Source organism: Fopius arisanus, unplaced genomic scaffold (assembly GCF_000806365.1).
Source record: "Fopius arisanus strain USDA-PBARC FA_bdor unplaced genomic scaffold, ASM80636v1 scaffold00017, whole genome shotgun sequence".
NCBI lineage: Eukaryota > Metazoa > Arthropoda > Insecta > Hymenoptera > Braconidae > Fopius > Fopius arisanus.
The window spans coordinates 443,819-462,250 of NW_011887756.1; the positions used below are offsets into that span (position 1 = coordinate 443,819).

Below are 18,432 nucleotides of genomic sequence, written 5' to 3' on the forward strand. Positions count from 1 at the left end.
ATTTAGCGTCTGTTAGCCCCTTATCCTTCCAACTGTTTTATTATCCTCACATAATTATAAAAATGTCCTCTGAATGATAATTCCATTGAGTGATCTCTTTCAAATTTTTTCCCATTCTCTCTTTTTGAAATGTTTGTACGTTTAAGATTGCTGTAATTTTATTAAATTATGAATTTTACTTTATTCACTCTTTATTGAATCCCTATGATACGTAGTCCCCTTGGAAGTCTTTGAACTCCCGTGGAAATTGAGATTAAGGGAATCCTCTTATTTTCAAGCAATAGTGGAGAGGATTCATGGATAAAGCTACAGCGAAGACTGGAGCTCGAGCAAGTGTTAATATTTTCTTCAGTTCACCACTTTCTCTCTGCAAGAACAATTTTTTCACTGGATTACACTTCTCTCACTTTCAAACAAGCAACATTTTCCTTTTCATTATTTCATCATTTAATAAAAACTGAATCCAGTGATCAATTAATTCTCAAATAAAAAAAGAAAATCCATGAAATCCTCAGTAAAGTTCCTATGTAATTCGATTAAAGAGGATCTCCTAAAATCGTTTAGAAAAAATTCTCGTGACCCTAACACGCATCTACTAGACATTCACTAATTTACTCCAAGAAATTAATTATTAAATAAAAAAAATCTAGACTAGTTTGCCCTAGACGGTAGGATCGTGAGTTTATTTTCAGGGAAGCGGGCAGTTATAGAATGAATAAGATCACCCAAGGGTGCTGTAACTGGAACAATTGTCAGTAGTAAGGGTTAGCGAAATATTTTGCTTGTCCTCTTTTAACAGGACTCGGATGCTGAGAGCGATACAGGAGTCGGTGTCACGTACAAGATGCGCCGTACAGCGGCTGCTGCGTGCCTGTCAAATTGCTCTGCCCGTGAAAAGGGTGCATCGGCAGTGAGTAAATTGCATAAGTGTTTAACGTCTCATGCTTAATTAAATTCCGTGAATTCATGTGCTTGAATTTCAAATGCATCTATGAACGATTATTTTATTATTGATTTTATTAATAATCAATGGGCAGAAAAAAATTCGAATACAACCCCTTAATCATCTCCTTCCCAAAAATTCAGTTGTGGATGTCATTCTGTCATTCCAATAATCCAAAACACGATAATTACGCAAATGTAATTACACAATTCGTTCGATCGAAATTGACTGACATTTTTCCACTCGAGTGAAAAAATTTCCGTGACGCAAGATTTCAGTCAGTCCTATAGAATTCTCTTTCTGAAATTTTTCTCTGCTCATGTCGCTCTGAAAATCATCCACTGCGACGAATATCTGCGCTCCAGCAACAGCAGACAACAGCCGGCAATAAAATACTCGTAAGAAACCCTTCAGACGAATAAGAAATGCATTAAGCCATTGTACGACTAAACCTACCGGACTCCATTTTGTTTGTATACTCTCATGATACACCAGTACTTCCACAGATAAACTATCTTCATACGAACAATTAGTCATGCAATTGCTTAAAATTTTCATCTCCAAAGATGCGGTAGTGGCTCCCGCCAAGTATGCACTCCCGATTTAAACGTACGCACATCACGTGACCAAAATGATCAGCTCGAATTATAAAATGGACGGATGCATTATTGTACTTTTAATATCAATGACTATTGTACGTTTGGGTGATTAATTGATTAATTAATTGATTGATTGATTAATTGATGGATTTTGGCAATTATTTGTTTTTAGAGAAAAACCAAGAAACAAATACGTAACAATAGATTCCAAGAATATATTGAATTGTATTGAATATATATTATTTATAATTTTTTTCATGGGGTAGAGGAACCGTCTATTTGATAATTTGACCGGTCAGATTGTGGTGAGGATGACTCAGAGTCCCATCGCCGATCAGATCCGTATTTTCTGTCCTCAGTACTCAGTCTCAATAGCCGACGAAGCCCGTGATAATCACACCCAGCAGATAGAGCGCGCCGAAATAGCGAACCTGGTGCGTTCACGAATGGAGTCCCTGAATCTACCAGTTGCCGATTACGACGACGTCTCAGAGAAGCGAAACAGTCTCTCCTACGTGATAATCAATCCAAGCTGCGACCTCAAGCTCGAAGAGGGTGATATCGTGTACTTGGTCCGGCCAAGTCCCTTCTCAGCCCAGAAGACCTTCGAGCGTCACAACTCAAGACGCAAATCAAACATAAGCTTCTGCTCAGCTCAATTGGTTGCCCAGATGTCAGCGGCAGTTGCATCATCGGGAATTGGTAGTGGTGGTAGCAGAAGGGGCTCGGGAATTGGTTTGGCTAGGGCACCACCACTCGGTGGCACCAAGTCAAATTCACTCTCTTTACCGGACAGTCCCACCGTTGCCGGAAGCCTGCGCGGCCGTTCGAATTCGTTGCGCGTGGTAGACGATATCCTACTCAGACGAAGCAATTCACTTCGCCAGGGTTTCACCACGCGACGAAAGAGCAGCCTGGAGGACATCGGCCTCGGTGCGTTGTCCCATCCAACAAATCACAATCCTATTAAAATAGCACTCAATGGATCTATTGGCCTAGAGGTAACACCACCTGAAGAGGGTATACCTGGTGGTAATGCAAGTAATACTGGTATACTCGATGTTGGTTTACCATCTATGCCAGCACTTGGTACTGGCTTAGGCGCTCCACTTGGTCCACCTCTGGGTGCGGGTCTTGGCGGTTCACTTGGGGGTCTCTATGATCCACCTATTGTTCAGAGCAAAGGACTCGTTAATACACAACAGTCACAGAGCAATCAGGATCCTCAGCACATACAGGGGACAATCGTATGATACAACCTTATGTGGGGACGCCGACTCTCCAGTGTAGTCAGAAATAAGTGGATATAGCGTTCCCACATAGATGGACATTTTAGGTATTAGACGAGGCGTCTTCTAGTGGATGAGAGAATTCATCGGTTTGTCCTTTTTCCATCCCCAAAATTCACTCGCTCATAATTACACTTAATATTTCAGGTGTTTTTGGAGTTGTTTAGTAGATTCGCACCAGCTATTCAGCCTCCATCCAATCTCTTTGCTTTTAGTTTTTTAGTTTTCTGATTGAAGGATTGGTTCATCATCTTTGCCAGTTTTGAAGAGATTTCTCAGTCGCCATCAGTAATTATTGACTGAACAGTCAGTCCATTTAATTTCAATTTGAATAAATGTAAATCACTCACTCATTAGGTCAATGGAGAAGATAAATTAAAATTATTAAAATTATTGGTGTGAATCGACTATATGATTATTAAATAACGAGTGATAATCATCCATTAATAATCCAATCTGATCTTAATTCTCTGATAACAGAGTGATATCAGGGGAAATATCCTTAAGAGATTCATCAAAAATAACTGTAGAAATATAAAAGATTGAAAAACAATCGAAGGAATTCCCCTGGAACCGAAGAATTCTCTCATCTGCGTGAGGTTCAATTGAGCAATTACTCAGTCTTTTTATTCAACAGAACAAGAATATAATTGGCTGTTGGTATTAGGGATGCAATGATGTTCTACGAATTTGCATCTCTAGTTGGTATTACGTTCTTTCGTTTGTTCGGTATCAATGAAATGGTGATGAATCGCAAAATATTAAAGAGAATTCGAACGGCTTACGACCCGGCTCGGAGGCCACTATGTCGGATGAAGGGAGTCCCGGGAGGTGGTGCTCGTAACGACCCGTGCCCTGCATTAAAAACCGGATTAACCACAAGACGATACGACTTGGTTGCCGATTACTGCGATACAAAAATTATTAGTTTAGTTTTTTAAAGGAACCATTTGGGGATTTATTTCAGGAGATTAGATATGTAAGTAGAAAATAAATGCATTCGAACTACACGAAATCACTGAGAAAGTCATTGAGTAGTGGAGTGATAAATAAAATTCATTTGCTAATTGTTTGTTTAATATTTACACTTGATTAGGTCTCAATTATCATGATTGTTGCATAATTGCATAATTGTTGCTGCTTCATTGGAATTTTTTCATGAAGATATTGATGATTGAAGGAATATTTAATTTCAAGTGAAAAAGATGAGTGGTGTTTCAGTGATACGATTTATCAGATTTTGTTTATGGAAATAATTATAATTTTCGAGGAGAATGTGATTTTGTTTTCGTAATAGTATAATGTAATTCACTCCACTGCGGATGTATTTAGACGTCATATCACAGGAGAACTTCGCGATTAAATAACCATTCACTGCGTTAAACTAAAATTATGTAATTACTTAGGAGAGATTTTCTATTTAAACGTTATGAAAAAGACAAATTGAAAAAGTGTAATTAGATAATTAACTGTTAATGATTACAGTTCAAGGGGATGATGAGCCCTCGAATTAACGATCGATGCCTCCTCTCGGCTAGTGAAATTCAATTCCAAGTATTTAGGAATTAAAAGATATAAATAATTGATGGATGAGGAATTAAAGAAGATTTTTAGGTATTGTAGGATTAAATCGGCGTGTTAATGAGTGGAATAATCAACGCCAGAAATTTTTGTACGACACGACCTAGAACAATCGCTCGATTGGTCTGACAAATCAGCGAATGAAAATCCTCCCTTGATGAAACAAAAAAAGTTCAAACGAATTTTAATGGATAACGAAGGTAATCAACATTAATATTTCATTTGCTTTATAATCGTTAATCGCTATTTTGATAATTTATTGAGCGATTACAGAATCATTTTATTTCTCGACAATCTCCTATTCTGTATTGTATTTCTGATGTATCGAAATACTTATAGAAATTCTGAAATTCATTCAGAGACCAATTTACAATTATTGTAGGGAAAAGTAAATAGTTTTTCGGCTGAACTCAATATTTCAGGAGGTTCAAGTGGTTTTCAAATTTTGGATCTTTTTTATGGACCAGAAATCAGCATCAATAATTACTTTTTATTTTTTGATTGAAATTTATTCCAAAAACTTTATTTTTTTCAAAAAGGTAATACATTAAATAATTCATTAATTAGAAGTTGATAAATAAATAGTATAATATCTTTTAATAATTCAATTCATATTCATATATTTATAAAACGCTCCGGTTTATCTCGAATTAATTAATTTCCACAGATTTTTCCACTTGAACCTTCTCAATAAATTACGTGAACAATTTTATGCATTCAATCGCTGTTTTCAATCGCTTCAATTCAATCACAATTTTCACGTACAAAGTATGATTTATAATTGATTAGCTATGAATTACTGCGTAATTTTCGTGTTTTATCTCCGATTTTATTGAGTACTGAATTTTCAATTAATTTTTTTTACAATAGTCATTAGTCAACTAATGACTATTGTCAGAAGTTTTTAAAATATCCCTGAGTGACTAGATCCACAAACGATTTTCAATTTAGAAAGAGATAAATTGTGTCTAGAAATCAGCTTAGGCTATTCTAGGAGTCTTAGTTGGAATCGAATCATTAAAGAAAAAAAGAGTGGATTAAAAATTGTCAGCGCATAGACGTCTTGTAGATTAAGACTAGAAGCCTCTACCTGATGAATTATCGAAGAAAAAAAAATGAATGATGGGATGGATAATGATTAATTAATTGATGGATGAAGCGACGGGAGAAAATATATAATAACAAAATGATTTTTTAATTTTCCTCGAGTTATCTTTCGTTTCACTTCACCAAATAATTCAATCAATTTCAATATCAATGATAGTATGGATTTGTGAATAGTAATCAATGGGGGAATAAAAAAAATATTATTGAAGAATGCGCCCAATGATGACCAATTTTTTCATCCAACGCTACGCTCGATTAAATTTCAATTGTAAAAAACTTATAACGTAACACTGATTTTTCATAAAATTCAATTTCCGTGGAGGTGTCGGGAATAATTATAATTAGCATGTAAGTAAAGTTAAATCCTCGACCAGAAACCAAAAAATTAATTACCAAAATGAAACCAAATGTGAACGGCTGTATTTAATGTAATATAAAAAGAAATATTATTGAAAATAAGAAAAAAAATGTACCTATTGCAAATTATGTGTTGTCGTTTCTATGAACGCAATTCATGAGGTAAATTTATTATAAATATACTATAATTATTATAGCATATGTGTATATTGACTTTATTGTAGTTAGATTCCCCAGAATTTGTCGATTTTATCGGGTAAATATTGAGTACCCACGTTATCCACGAGTGAGCAGATTCTTCTCTATTTTATATAACAGCCATGATAAAACATATCCCTTCCTCATTGACCCTTGATATTCGCATTACAAGCGGAAACGCAGATTTTAAAACCGAAAATCTATAACTCGAGTCCGACTATTCAATAAAATATAATTCAATTTTCAAACATCATAACAATTATTTTTATATATTTTCCTCAAGAACATTACGTGTATAATGATATATTTATATTTTGTAAGATGTTTTAGCTGATTTGTGAGATGCTAAAAGGTTGTTCCTCCTGAGCCCCATTCTTCTCAATCTTCTCCAATAGGCTTTAGTGTTGGGGTCTAGTTCCTCGAGTTTCGGTGGTCTCTCAGTCCAAATTTCAGTGAAAAGCCACTCCGGGTATTCACTTTCAGGTTTGAGTTTAATGTCTTCACCTTCTTTGTAGATATTCGAGCCACAGACGTAATTTACGAGTTTGTGGGGATCTGTTTCCACTGGGAGAACGATTTTCCCAGGACCCGCAGTACCTTTCTTCCCTTTTTTCGGTTTTCCCAGAGCTCCTCCTGTCAGTCAATAATTAATAATCAATTTCTGGAGAACTAGCTCGCAGGAATAATCACAGAAAGGTTATTTTTATTTGCATTTTTATTCTAAATCACGAATCAACTGTATTTGTTGTATTTATTGAACCGCAATTGAACTTCGATTTTCAAATGAATAAACAATGGGTATAACATAACCTCAAGGAGGTTTTTCTTCGTTCTCGTCACACGAGCAATTAATTGCATATATCATTGTTTATTCACCTGGTGCTGCATACCCACACTTTGCTACTAAATGTTGAAGAGGTGTAACAAGTTTTGTCTGCCTAAAAATCGAAATAATCAGCAAGAAACTCATCTTGTCACTACAAATTTCGTTGAATGATTTTTTCTATGGAATAGATCAAAGAGGATTGACTAAAGTAGAGGCTCAGTTCCGGGGGTTCGAGTGACCCCAGCTGCATCGTAGTACTGCACCCCAAGAGAGGGAGGGCGCCACACGCAATGGGGGTGTCTCTTTAATTCCTCCCCTGGAATAAATTATCACGCCCTCCCTGTCGTGGAGTTGATACTAAAATTCTTGGGGTCACACTAACCCGGGCCAATTCCGAGAGTCCAAAACATCAAATTTATAAATAAATAAACTATTAATTGATTTTTATAGTTTCCTGTAATTGTTAAATGATTTCCCTTGCTAATAGCAGTTGGGAGAGAAGTGAAGTGGGTGATAATCTCAGTAAACAATTGTTTACAAAGGTGGGATTATTTTTTTGGGGTTAACAATTGCTTTCTTAACAATCGTATAAACAAATTTCATGATACCATGCAACAATCTCTGTTTATGATCAGTTATATAATAAATAATAAATCTGTGTGCATTTTTTTTATCAATGAAGATAAAAACGAATTGATTATTGAGATAATTTCTTTATTAACATCTAGGTTCTAGTGATAAATAGAAGAAGGGGAAGGAGAAAAATTATTTATAGAATGAATGTTTAATTTAAGAAAATGAATTAATTTTTCTTCTTCCACTGCGTTACTCACAATTTTTTTTCATCTTTTACTAATCTTCCAGGGAAATTCCCAAAAAAAAAAGAATCGTGACCGGAAAAAATGTAAAACTGAAAAATCTCCGAAGAAAAAAGGACCAAACACATCTGAGCCGACGAAGGACCCGATTCGCTCGCTCAAAAAAAATCTGAAGACCATCAAAGAAAAATTGATATCAAAAACTGACCAAAACATTCATTCCACGACAAAATCCCATAGAAAAAATCCTCTAGAATCCAAAAAACAAGCCACGCCTAATAAACAATTCATCAAGTCTCTCCGACAGAAATCATTGAGTCTAAAACTCAGTGACAGCCCCAAATCTCAAAAATCCAAGTTTTCTCAGGATGAAAATTGCCAAAAATCCTCAAAATCTCCAAAAAACCGAAATCAAAAACGGAACAAAAACAGACAGAATGACCAGCAAACGAATGTTTCAAACCAGAATTTAAGTAAAAAATTGAAGCCACAAAATAAGCAACAACTAAAACGTAAGATTGTTAAATTAAATCTCAAAGAGAAAACAAGCATCAATATCATTAAATTAGGACACATGCTGGATTTAAAAAATAAAGAAGTGGTCGATAAATCCCAGAGTTTGAGAGAGAGAATGGTTTCCCAGTTAAGAGCCTCGAGATTTCGATTTCTGAATGAAGAGCTCTACAAGAATGACTCGACAATCTCCAAACAGTTGTTTAAGGATGATCCAGAGGCTTTCAAGGCCTATCATGACGGATACAAGCAACAGGTGAATCAGTGGCCAGTGAATCCCCTCGATGTCATCATTACTGCAGTTAAAAAAATGTAAGATAACTCCTTCATGAGAGAGAGATACTGATTTTCTATAATACCACCAATAAATTTATGGATCTCAGCAGATTTATGAGTTTTTATATTTCCAGGCCCAAGGACTGGATTATTGCTGATTTTGGATGCGGAGAGGCCCGACTCGCAGCTTCTGTCATTCAGAAAGTCCACTCGATCGATTTTGTAGCAATAAATGATAAAGTAACAGCTTGTGATATGGCACACACTCCTCTTCTTATCAGTGGAGTCAACGTTGTAGTATTTTGTTTGTCCCTAATGGGAACTAATCTCAATGATTATCTCCGCGAGGCGAATCGAGTGCTGAAGAAAGAGTAAAATCAATCAATAATAATAGTTAGCCCTTTCAGTTCCCTTTCAATTTCATTGTACATAAATCGATCTTTTCGTTTTACAGTGGAATTTTGAAGATTGCCGAGGTCGAGAGTCGATTCGACAACATCGACGAGTTTATAACTTTATTAGCGAGCTTTGGATTCAAAAATAAGTGGAAGGACTTGTCCCACAATTTATTCTACTTCATGGACTTCAAAAAAATATCGGACGTCATCGTGAAGAATCAGAAATTACCACAATTAACGTTGAAGCCTTGTTTGTACAAGAAGAGATGATTAAAATAAATAAAATCTTAAAAATATGCAATAAAAAATCGTAATTACCAAAAGAGAATTTTAATTGGATTAAAATAAAAAAATTAATTATTTCAGCTATTGTTATCACCTCAAATTTCCGTAGATAATTAAGAATAAGATCAGAGGCGGGAATAATTCAAACAGTTCCCCAATAGATCAGAACAGCGCAATGACAAACAAACAGTAATAAACTCGTGACGATATGGATAATCCCGATATCCATATGTATAAAAAAAATATGTATATACCCAACCCACTGGCTATTTAACCAAAAGTCAATGACAGAATCGTGACGATAGACCCGAGGCTCGTCGACGAGGGGTACTACACCGGTGGTTATGTAATGCCAATAAACAATTGTACCAAGTCCCAGGTAAATAGTAATTACTCGCCCCAAAATACTAAACCAGGAAAAAAACTGAATTACAAGATCCTGTTGTCGTATCCCTAGCAACAGACACCGATAAGAATCACTTCGAGTAATTAGTCCCGAGGTGAGACGTCTCATTTCAATAATAAAAGTATTTTTTCGTATTTTTATTGGAATCAAGGCAAAAAAATTGACATTTAACGTGAGGGGTAAATCGGCAACTGTTCATGCTGATACTGAGGAGGACAATCAATTTTTTACCATTGCCCCAGCTTTACCGATACTGCCTGGTGCACCTGCTCCATTAAAATTGACGAAACGTACTTACAGCTCTTTGAAGTGAGTTTGTTTCATTTTACATTTCATTTCAATTGAATTATCACATGATTATTATTAATATAGAGGTATTTCTTTTTCTTTCTTTTTTTAAGACCGCGATTGGATGTTTCGATTTAACATTTTTTCGGTTGAAGTTCTGCAGGTTCAACGTTCGCCTTCGAAGATGCCGAGACCGGAGGGTGTGACGTCGTCGCACTGCAACAGGCTGGAGAGGGTAGATCAGTGGTGGCCTCCAGAACCCCCCAGGAGCGTGAGAAAAATCCAGACAGAATCTGTCTCGATCGTCGAGGTCTCACGACCTTCCCAGACATCTACGGCGAGCCAAAGCTACGTCTCATGTCCCTCCAGCACAATCTTCTTTCGCGAATCGAGGGTGACAACTTCATTCATCTAACAAAACTGGTCTTCCTGGATCTCTACGACAATCAGATCGAGAAAATCTGCGATCTCACCCCTTTGGAGAATCTTCGCGTTCTGCTGATCGGTAAAAATCGCATCAAGAAGATCGAGGGGTTGAAACCCCTCACGAAACTGGAAGTTCTGGATCTCCATGGGAATCAGATTGTCCAGGTGTCTGGGCTGGAGGACCTCTCGTCATTGAAAGTCCTCAATCTGGCTGGAAACAATGTGAAGATCATTGGCTTCAACGATTTTCATGGACTGTCTTCTTTGAAGGAACTCAACTTGAAGAGGAATAAGATAAAGAAACTTCTGGGCTTCGGTGAAACTCCACAGCTTCAAAAACTTTATCTCAGCAATAATGACATTCAGAAGATTGAGGATATGGGGTCTTTGGCGAAGTCTTTACAGATCCGGGAAGTTACGATCGATGGAAATCCTGTGACGTTGAGTGCGGATTGCGTTTCTTTTCTGGTGTCTTACTTGCCTAATCTTCAAGTATTGTCAACAATGCAGGTGAGACGTTTGTTAATAATAATAATAAAACATTGGATGAAAAATTAATTAATTTTTCGTATGCACTCTATGAAATTCTAGTTCTAATTTCTTCTGCTGTGGGGGAAAGAGAAGGGGGAGGGAAAGTTTTTTAATGAAGAATGTTCATACAATTTTTTGATGAGGACAGGTCAACGAACAAGTCCGAAGAGCTGCGATGGCCTGGCGCACCACAAAAGAGCAATCAAATTCAGCCTTTCTTGACCTGAGCACTCAAGTCTGCGTGAACGTACGTCGTGAAGAAGTGATTACCAATGCAAAAACCAACTGGGAGCTCCTCCGCTCACAGACAAAATGCTTCACCAGCAATTCCACCAAAATCAATGGGATAAAGAACGAGAAAATCCGAGGACTGAACCTCCAGAATTCGAGTAAATTTGACACAGTCAAACTGAAAAGCCTCGAAGAAGCTAAAAGTCAAGGCTTCGGTTCCCTGACTTCCATCAACGAAAAGGTCGAAGCCAAGAAGATTCAATTCAAAAAACGCAGCAGTTCCTCCGACGGACTCTTCAGATTAGACAACATTAACAAAGTCAATGCTCTCGATTTCAAACTCCCCCCAATTCTAGTTCCCATAATCAATAATCTCACTAACAGCAAAATCAGTGATGGCCTGAGGAACCCGAAGAGCCTCATGATGGACAGCATGGACATGACCACTGATTCTGAGCTCGAAAGCTCTGAAAGTCATGAGAGCCTCAAAACTGGACTCAGAAGTCATTTACTAAAGTGTTCGAGAGCTGTCTCTGTCGATGGAGACAAGTCCCATGTCTACAATTACTGCAACGGTCATTTTAGTGTCAAGAGGGATGACGGAGGAAAGGGCAATATGAAGATCTTTCGAGCGCAGGTCAAGGCCAATTCCACTGGGGGATTTTGCCATAAAGATTCCAAGGGATTTTACAGTCTTTTGGAGGATGGGAGGGAAGCTGGGGACTTGTTTAGCTTGAGCCATGCAAAGACCAGCAGTTTGGACAGCAATAAGTCTGCGATGGAGAGCAGCAGTAGCTCCACCACCAAAGCTGATGATCTTGAAGACTCGGAGGATGACAGGGGCCGGGTCAAGAGTGCTGGGATCAAGAAGATGGTGCATTATAAGAATAATAGGGCTGCCACTGCTAGGGCTAAACACAGGGCCGTGGCAGTCGCTACACCACCACCAGTAATTAACACTCCTAAGGAGAAAGAACAGGGTACTGACAAATTCCTGAATAATTCATCGAACTTCACATTATGCACATTATGTTCTGCAAAATTCGGTCACAAATAGTTATAAATAATTAAATAATTTCATAGTTCTGGAATCTAATCTAATCTCGTGCATTATTTGATTGGTTTAATTTTTTCATGAACAGATCATTTAATTTTTTTTGAAATTGGAATTTTTAATTATTTATAGGTGGTGATTATTTGGTGGAAATTGTTGGACGTTGTTTAAATGTGTATGGGCAGGGGGCCTTACGATTCATCGACCGACCCTGGGACGCGACAAAAGCCAATGATGTCAATGTAGTTAAATTCAATTACGTGCAGTTCAATGGAATTGCTACAGTATTAAACAAATTGAAGATTCGGTTTCCGAATGCTGAACATTTTATATTCAAAGAGACTAATATCAGTCATTTGGGGCAGTTGAATGCTCTCGCTGAGGTCCAAGGATTGACTGGCATTCAGATCGAGGCTGAGGGGAATCCCATTATTTCTAAGGATTGGAGGGTTTATGCTATTTTCAGGTTGGCGCATTGGGGACTTAAAATTATTAATGGAAAAGAGGTAAATCATGATTATTAAATAAATAAATTAAAAATAATAAAACAATAAGAACTAAAAAATCGTAACTGAAACTAGAGTCTAAAAAACCGAATTTTTATGATTTTCCAGAAATTATTTTTAAAAAATGCTTCAAAAAACGAAATTTCAACAATAATAATTCAACTGAATAATGACCTATAATAATGTCAAATGCAGATTTCGTCAAAATTTTTGTTTTTTGAAGTTTTTTCTTTTTTATGCTGTGAGATGAGGGAATGATTCTTTTCTTTAGATAACAGAGGGTGATATTGAATCAGCAAATGAAGAGTATTCTGGACTGACTGACATTGTGATGTGGTCACTGCCAGAGTCGCTGTTGCAGCCTTTACTGCAGAGATTACACTTGGAAAAAGCCCAGAGACAAAATGGGGAACAAATCACTGCCAAACAGTTTTTATTCAGCAGTGATCCTGCATTGAGAAATGTCGTAGCTAAAGAGGCATTGCAATGGCGTCGTGGCAATGTAACACAGGTAAAAATAGACATAAACATTAATTATTCCATTATTATTATCTCTGTGCAGCACTTCTGCAGGAATTTACTCAATTGGTTGAAAAAAAAAATATTTTGAAGAACTCAATTGTTAATCAGTCACTTATTGCAATCAGTATGTCGAGAGTTAATTGAAAATAATGGCAATTTTAATTGCAGGAGGATCTTATTGCTCGTCACAAAGGCAAAGTCCATCTATCGAATTTAATAGACCAGACAATCGATGCTATCCAAAAATTACAAATACTCGAACGCGAATGGCCAAACGTCCTCAACGAATTAATTCGAACGACATTGAATGATTATTCCCAGATGAATTTGTACATGAAACGTTGTAGTAAAATACTCGAAGGTGATAAATAGATCCAATGAATTTTGTGATTAAGTGAATGAAGAAAACACTTTCTGCCAAAAACAATTGGAATACATTATCAGTAATACAGAGAAAATATTCTCAACTGATTCACTTAATCACAAAATAATCATGAATTATTGATTAACTTAGGTACAAAGGAACGATGAAAACTCCAAGTTACTGTTTTTACACTGAATATGTTTATCACTGTTACTGATAGTTCATTTGATAAAAAAGTAAAGTTTAACTTTGAAGAACGGAGAAGAGAGTTTAATATTAAATACAATGCATGACTGGCACGCTGTATTAGCGGTAATGGAAGTATTCACACTGTAAAAGAATTTTTTATAAACTAAAGAAAAGAGAAAGTTTAACATTAAACGAAGGAATTCATTAATTTAGTCATTTCTTTTCCCAATTTCTATATCTATAATAAAAAAATTACTACTGGAATATACCAGTATTTTAGTTATTATAAAAATTTATTTACATTTTTATTCGTGAAATATTTATTTATAAAACTTTAATATTCAGTTTATCTGTATTTTTTAATATCAAACCCCAATTTTTCGCGGTTTAAATTTATTTAGTGCCAATTATTGACTCGACGCTGAAAGAAATCCTCGGTTTTTTGATGTTATGGTCGGAATGAGCGTTTGACGGATCACTGAAATTATCAGGGGAGCTAAAAGCTGAACTATTTAATGACGCATTCGTCTCTGGAAAGTAATTGATCCAGGGTAATGCTGGATATGATGGGTAGAAATTATGAAGATCAACAGTAGCACTTGGACTGGTTTTTTCCTCACCCTCGACACATGATAGACCGAGGAGATGTCCATTTGGAATGACTAAAAAGAAAAATATGTTCCAACAGTGAGACGGGTTTATTTTGACAGCACGAAAGGAGGTGTAACTTATATATTTACATTATTTCGAGTGAGGGAATACGAAAGGTGGGTACAACTGTAAATGAAACCCTCGTAAAGTCTATATTTGAGTCGCATTTGTGGATCTTCACACTAACAACATTTTAGTATCTACAACCGTTGTTGTTTACATTCCACAGTCAATGATTATCCACAATTCAATTTGATTGAATATCCTGAGGGTTAAGAATAATTAATAATCTAGTTGTCTTCACATCCCCCAATTTAATTCCCCAAAAAACCTACAAAACAGTAAAAACTCTCATTTTCATTTTATGTTGTTCATTTTTAAATCGTAATTAATGATTTTGAAGTGGGAATTGACTCTTTTCGTTTTTTTTAAAATAAATTTTGTTGAGAAGTGGGAAACGGAGATAATTACATTTTTTCATATCCAGTTTTACAGCGAATATCTCGCAATCGAAGAAGGATAGCGATATTTTTGATTGAACATTGTTTTTAGAAAAAGGTAAGCGCTACAAAAAATGTAATTACAAAAATATCAATATTTTGCTTCAATCCCGAGATATTTCGGAAAAACGTTCGTTCATTTTTTGATAACGCAGGATTTCCACGTGAAATTCATAAATAAATAATAAAAATAATAATTAATTTTCATAATATTAAATTATGAAGAATTAAAATGAGAAAACTCACGAGGGGTAGTCAGATGGGGTGTCCCAAGACTCTGAAACTTCTGAGTGACACTAATCCTGGTTTGCGTCACCTGTAGCTGATGATGTCTCTGAAAGTTCCTCAATCTCTTCTGATAGGCAGCAGAATTATCCCGGGCACTCGAAACCGCTGACCGCTGATAATTCTCCTCGTGCCCCAGAGGATCACTTCCTACGGCTTGCGCCTGTTGCTGTCGCCTCAGGGCGACCTGAGCTGCCATCACCCTCTGTCTCTCCACAACAAGAAGACAGCATGCACAACGACAATCCTTCCATGCACACGATCTCTTATGCCCCTTCAAACCCGAAATAATCCCATGATTTCTGCATCTCGCGCATTTAGGACTTCGTAATCGCTGCTCCGTACCGCGTGACATGGAATAATTTTCGCGGTCCATTGAAATTTTTTAAAACAAACTATTTAAAAAATTGTCTTGCATGGGTGTTGATTGTACGCGTGGGTGGAGGTAGTTGCAATGTTGGAAGTTGGAAAAGTTACGAGTTTGAAGTTAATCTGAACTGATGAGAATCATTCGAGACATTGTTTCCTTAGGGAATAGTCAATCCCCACCTCCTTGGGAGATGTGAGTATTTTTAGGATTAAAACGTTACCATTGGCTTGGGTTATTCAATTAGCCACGCCAGTTTTCAAGGCTCAACCAATCGAGGCTGATCATCTCATTAAGGATTTTAGAGTACAAACCCCTTTACATGAGTGAAAACAATTGATTGGACATCAATTGATATCCCTCGAATAATTATTAATTATTCATCAATTCATGGAAATAAATTCAGATCCTAGAATGTGATGATTTAAATGGATCTGAAGAATACTTCATAATTAAAATTGCTTACAAGAGAATTATTGTTGTTTATATGTGTGAAAAATATTTTCGTATTTCATCGTTTAATTATTTATTTCAAAAAGGATTAATTGCAACATTCAGAATTTAATCCTCTGGGAAAATTCAATAATTAATTCAGTTCTTGTCGGTCATATTTTTAATTTTAAAGACCACGTGAATGAATAATAATCAAGAGACCGGATAAATAGAAATGATAAAAATAGGATAAATAAAGTATAAATTAATAGGTAGAAATGAAAATGAGTAAAATGTAATGAGTTATCTTGGGTTATTGATATTCTGCGGTTATAATTTGAAGCAAAAATTTAATAATAGCCCTAGCTACGGGCTTTTAGGTAAGAACCGATGTAACATCACTTTGGTGACGCTTCACCAAGATTCAGAGGATGGTGAATGGCCTGTCAGCATATTTGCTGTGACACCTACACGAGCTGACGAAGATGTCAACAGAACTGAAGAAATTGAAAAATAACGTGAAGAAAAAATCTCACGTTCTCTAAAACTGACACTTCTCCATTCCGAGCTCATTAGGAAGGAATTCCTCGCATATTTTTCATTGATATTATTAAACCCTGACCGCCCCGGTACTTTTAACTCTTCCACGAGGGAAGAACCCAAAAATGACGGGTACTAATGAATTCCAAAAAATTTCCCATTTTTTTTTCACTCACTACCTTCGATTATCAACACATTTCCCTCGTAAATATTCTCGTAAATATTTTCGTCAATATTCCTCTGCATTTTTCTTTACGGAATCATTGCTGATACGTAATAATTCCAGAAGATTAAACAAAATCTTGAGTAAAAAAATGATAAAGCAATGAGATTTCCAGGAGAATGATTGACTAAGCAAAACGATTACCTTTCTCAAGTAAATTTGAGGGAATGCATCAGATTTCGAATTTGAATTGCGTATAATTGCAAACGAAATAACGAAATAAAATATTATAACCACCCACGAGTGCGGAAGGAGTCAGAGTGACGTGTACAAATGTACCCATCAAGTAAAAAGGGGAAAAAGTTGTGAAAATAAAAACGAACTCAGACTCGGAAGAGCGAAAAAAATAGGGGTAAAAAATGGAGAGTGCAGTATGAGAGGCGGTACATTAAAGAAGAAGAATAACAATGAAAGCTCCAAGGGTTATCGAGGGAGGAGGATGTCCGGAGTGGTATACGTTACAAAAACAATCTTTAAACTAATATTAACTGTGTGTTGGCAACATGTAAGACGATCGTATTAACGAGCTCTTAAAAGTCGGATCACAGAGGAGCTGGACCATGTGGTCACAGCTGTTGGACTACCAAAATGTATGTGGATCGCTTTTGCGTAACTATTTTATTGTTTTTTTAATCAACAATCGAAAAGAAAGCTCAACATCTCCAGGGAGCATAAACCAGAAATTTTTGAGGAATTGTTCAACAATTTTATCAATTTTCTAATACAAAAATTAAATTTAATTAATCTTAATTAATGCACTATTTAATTGATGAATTTGTTTAAAACATTTGAAATGTTAAAGTCATTCAAGAATTTTCTCGACTTCATTCAAACAATATTAATGAATAATATCCCGCGACGTACTTTACACAAGAAAATTTATTACGTTGTGAATTTATTTCGTCTTTTTGTCATCCATTTTTCTCGTCATTATTCATTTGTTGTTTTATTGGTTCTAATTATTCAGCCCGCCAAGTTTATTTCTCGCAATTTTCAGTATGATCTGTTTAATTTGAGCATGGAAACGTCAAATTTCGAATTACGTAACCTTTGTAATGGATTCAAATAGCAATAAATTTCACTAATTGAGATGCATCATTGCAATTCGCACATTGGATGGTACATCGGTAAATTTGTTATTGGATTCGTAGGAATTTTACTGGTGTATTCTGGTTTTTTTCAAGAAAAGTGAGTGAAAATGACAAATCCCCAAGTAGAGTAGTTGAACTAGACGAAAATAATAAAATACTTCTGATAACCTGATAAATTTTCACCGCAAAATATGTCAGTACTTTATCATTAATCGTTAATTTTTCCTCCTTTGATAATTAGGAACATCACGTGCTTGTGCAAAGCAGCAGCAAGGCAATGGAAAAGAAAGGGTGACCGAGAGTGAGTTGATGAAGCCATACGTCAACGAATTATCTTCCAAAATTCATCAAAAATAAATTTCAAATAATTTCAAAAACTTTCAAGATCACACTGACATTTTTGGAAGAATTCTCGTGGACGTATGGCTCGATGTGAGTCACTAAAATCAAATTTTTAATACGTAGAACTGAAAATTATTCACCAGACATTCGCCACTGCGGTGCGGCTGCAAAAAAGGGTGAGTTATTACTTCTCGTACTGATTTTAAATAATTGTACGAATTATTAAGTACCTGATGATTTTTTTACTGCGATAAAATTCAGTGGAATGCTCAAACTGCCCTGCGGCTGTGAAAC

General features: G+C 36.1%; 5 protein-coding genes across 5 annotated transcripts in view; 3 read left to right on the forward strand and 2 right to left on the reverse strand.

Moving 5' to 3' along the window:
* SLO2 (slowpoke 2) overlaps positions 1–4,953 on the forward strand; it is a 56,187-nt gene extending 51,234 nt beyond the window's left edge. Inside the window, exons 17-18 of the mRNA XM_011300467.1 lie at positions 800–910; positions 1,881–4,953. Coding sequence (XP_011298769.1) covers positions 800–910; positions 1,881–2,795 — 1,026 coding nt within the window. The 3' untranslated portion in view covers positions 2,796–4,953. The remainder of the gene's footprint in view (positions 1–799; positions 911–1,880) is intronic.
* Positions 4,954–6,289: 1,336 nt separating this feature from the next.
* mRpL54 (mitochondrial ribosomal protein L54) lies at positions 6,290–7,105 on the reverse strand. The gene is made up of 2 exons (XM_011300360.1): positions 6,951–7,105; positions 6,290–6,707 (listed from the first exon to the last, which is right to left on the reverse strand). The coding sequence occupies exons 1-2, from the start codon at positions 7,042–7,044 to the stop codon at positions 6,382–6,384; spliced, it is 420 nt and encodes a 139-aa protein (XP_011298662.1). The 5' UTR covers positions 7,045–7,105; the 3' UTR covers positions 6,290–6,381.
* Positions 7,106–7,263: 158 nt separating this feature from the next.
* LOC105263874 (ribosomal RNA-processing protein 8) lies at positions 7,264–9,223 on the forward strand. The gene is made up of 4 exons (XM_011300359.1): positions 7,264–7,442; positions 7,765–8,543; positions 8,642–8,878; positions 8,962–9,223. Exons 1-4 carry the CDS (start codon positions 7,368–7,370, stop codon positions 9,173–9,175), a joined length of 1,305 nt encoding a protein of 434 aa, XP_011298661.1. The 5' UTR covers positions 7,264–7,367; the 3' UTR covers positions 9,176–9,223.
* A 269-nt stretch (positions 9,224–9,492) lies between these two features.
* LOC105263873 (leucine-rich repeat-containing protein 49) lies at positions 9,493–13,894 on the forward strand. The gene is made up of 7 exons (XM_011300357.1): positions 9,493–9,569; positions 9,748–9,905; positions 10,040–10,820; positions 10,990–12,052; positions 12,259–12,632; positions 12,904–13,143; positions 13,323–13,894. Exons 1-7 carry the CDS (start codon positions 9,540–9,542, stop codon positions 13,524–13,526), a joined length of 2,850 nt encoding a protein of 949 aa, XP_011298659.1. The 5' UTR covers positions 9,493–9,539; the 3' UTR covers positions 13,527–13,894.
* A 166-nt stretch (positions 13,895–14,060) lies between these two features.
* LOC105263872 (doublesex-Mab related 11E) lies at positions 14,061–15,816 on the reverse strand. The gene is made up of 2 exons (XM_011300356.1): positions 15,105–15,816; positions 14,061–14,369 (listed from the first exon to the last, which is right to left on the reverse strand). The coding sequence occupies exons 1-2, from the start codon at positions 15,517–15,519 to the stop codon at positions 14,101–14,103; spliced, it is 684 nt and encodes a 227-aa protein (XP_011298658.1). The 5' UTR covers positions 15,520–15,816; the 3' UTR covers positions 14,061–14,100.
* Positions 15,817–18,432: the final 2,616 nt, after the last annotated feature.

Coding starts and splice junctions, on each gene's coding strand:
- mRpL54 (XM_011300360.1), bottom strand. CDS start 7,044: ATGAGTTTCTTGCTGATTATTTCGATTTTTAGGCAGACAAAACTTGTT. Junction 6,708..6,950: donor GTGTGGGTATGCAGCACCAG/GTGAATAAACAA, acceptor ATTGACTGACAG/GAGGAGCTCTGGGAAAACCG.
- LOC105263874 (XM_011300359.1), top strand. CDS start 7,368: ATGATTTCCCTTGCTAATAGCAGTTGGGAGAGAAGTGAAGTGGGTGAT. Junction 7,443..7,764: donor GTAAACAATTGTTTACAAAG/GTGGGATTATTT, acceptor CTAATCTTCCAG/GGAAATTCCCAAAAAAAAAA. Junction 8,544..8,641: donor ATTACTGCAGTTAAAAAAAT/GTAAGATAACTC, acceptor TTATATTTCCAG/GCCCAAGGACTGGATTATTG.
- LOC105263873 (XM_011300357.1), top strand. CDS start 9,540: ATGCCAATAAACAATTGTACCAAGTCCCAG. Junction 10,821..10,989: donor AAGTATTGTCAACAATGCAG/GTGAGACGTTTG, acceptor TGATGAGGACAG/GTCAACGAACAAGTCCGAAG. Junction 12,053..12,258: donor TCCTAAGGAGAAAGAACAGG/GTACTGACAAAT, acceptor AATTATTTATAG/GTGGTGATTATTTGGTGGAA.
- LOC105263872 (XM_011300356.1), bottom strand. CDS start 15,519: ATGGACCGCGAAAATTATTCCATGTCACGCGGTACGGAGCAGCGATTA. Junction 14,370..15,104: donor ACCCCATCTGACTACCCCTC/GTGAGTTTTCTC, acceptor TTTTCTTTTTAG/TCATTCCAAATGGACATCTC.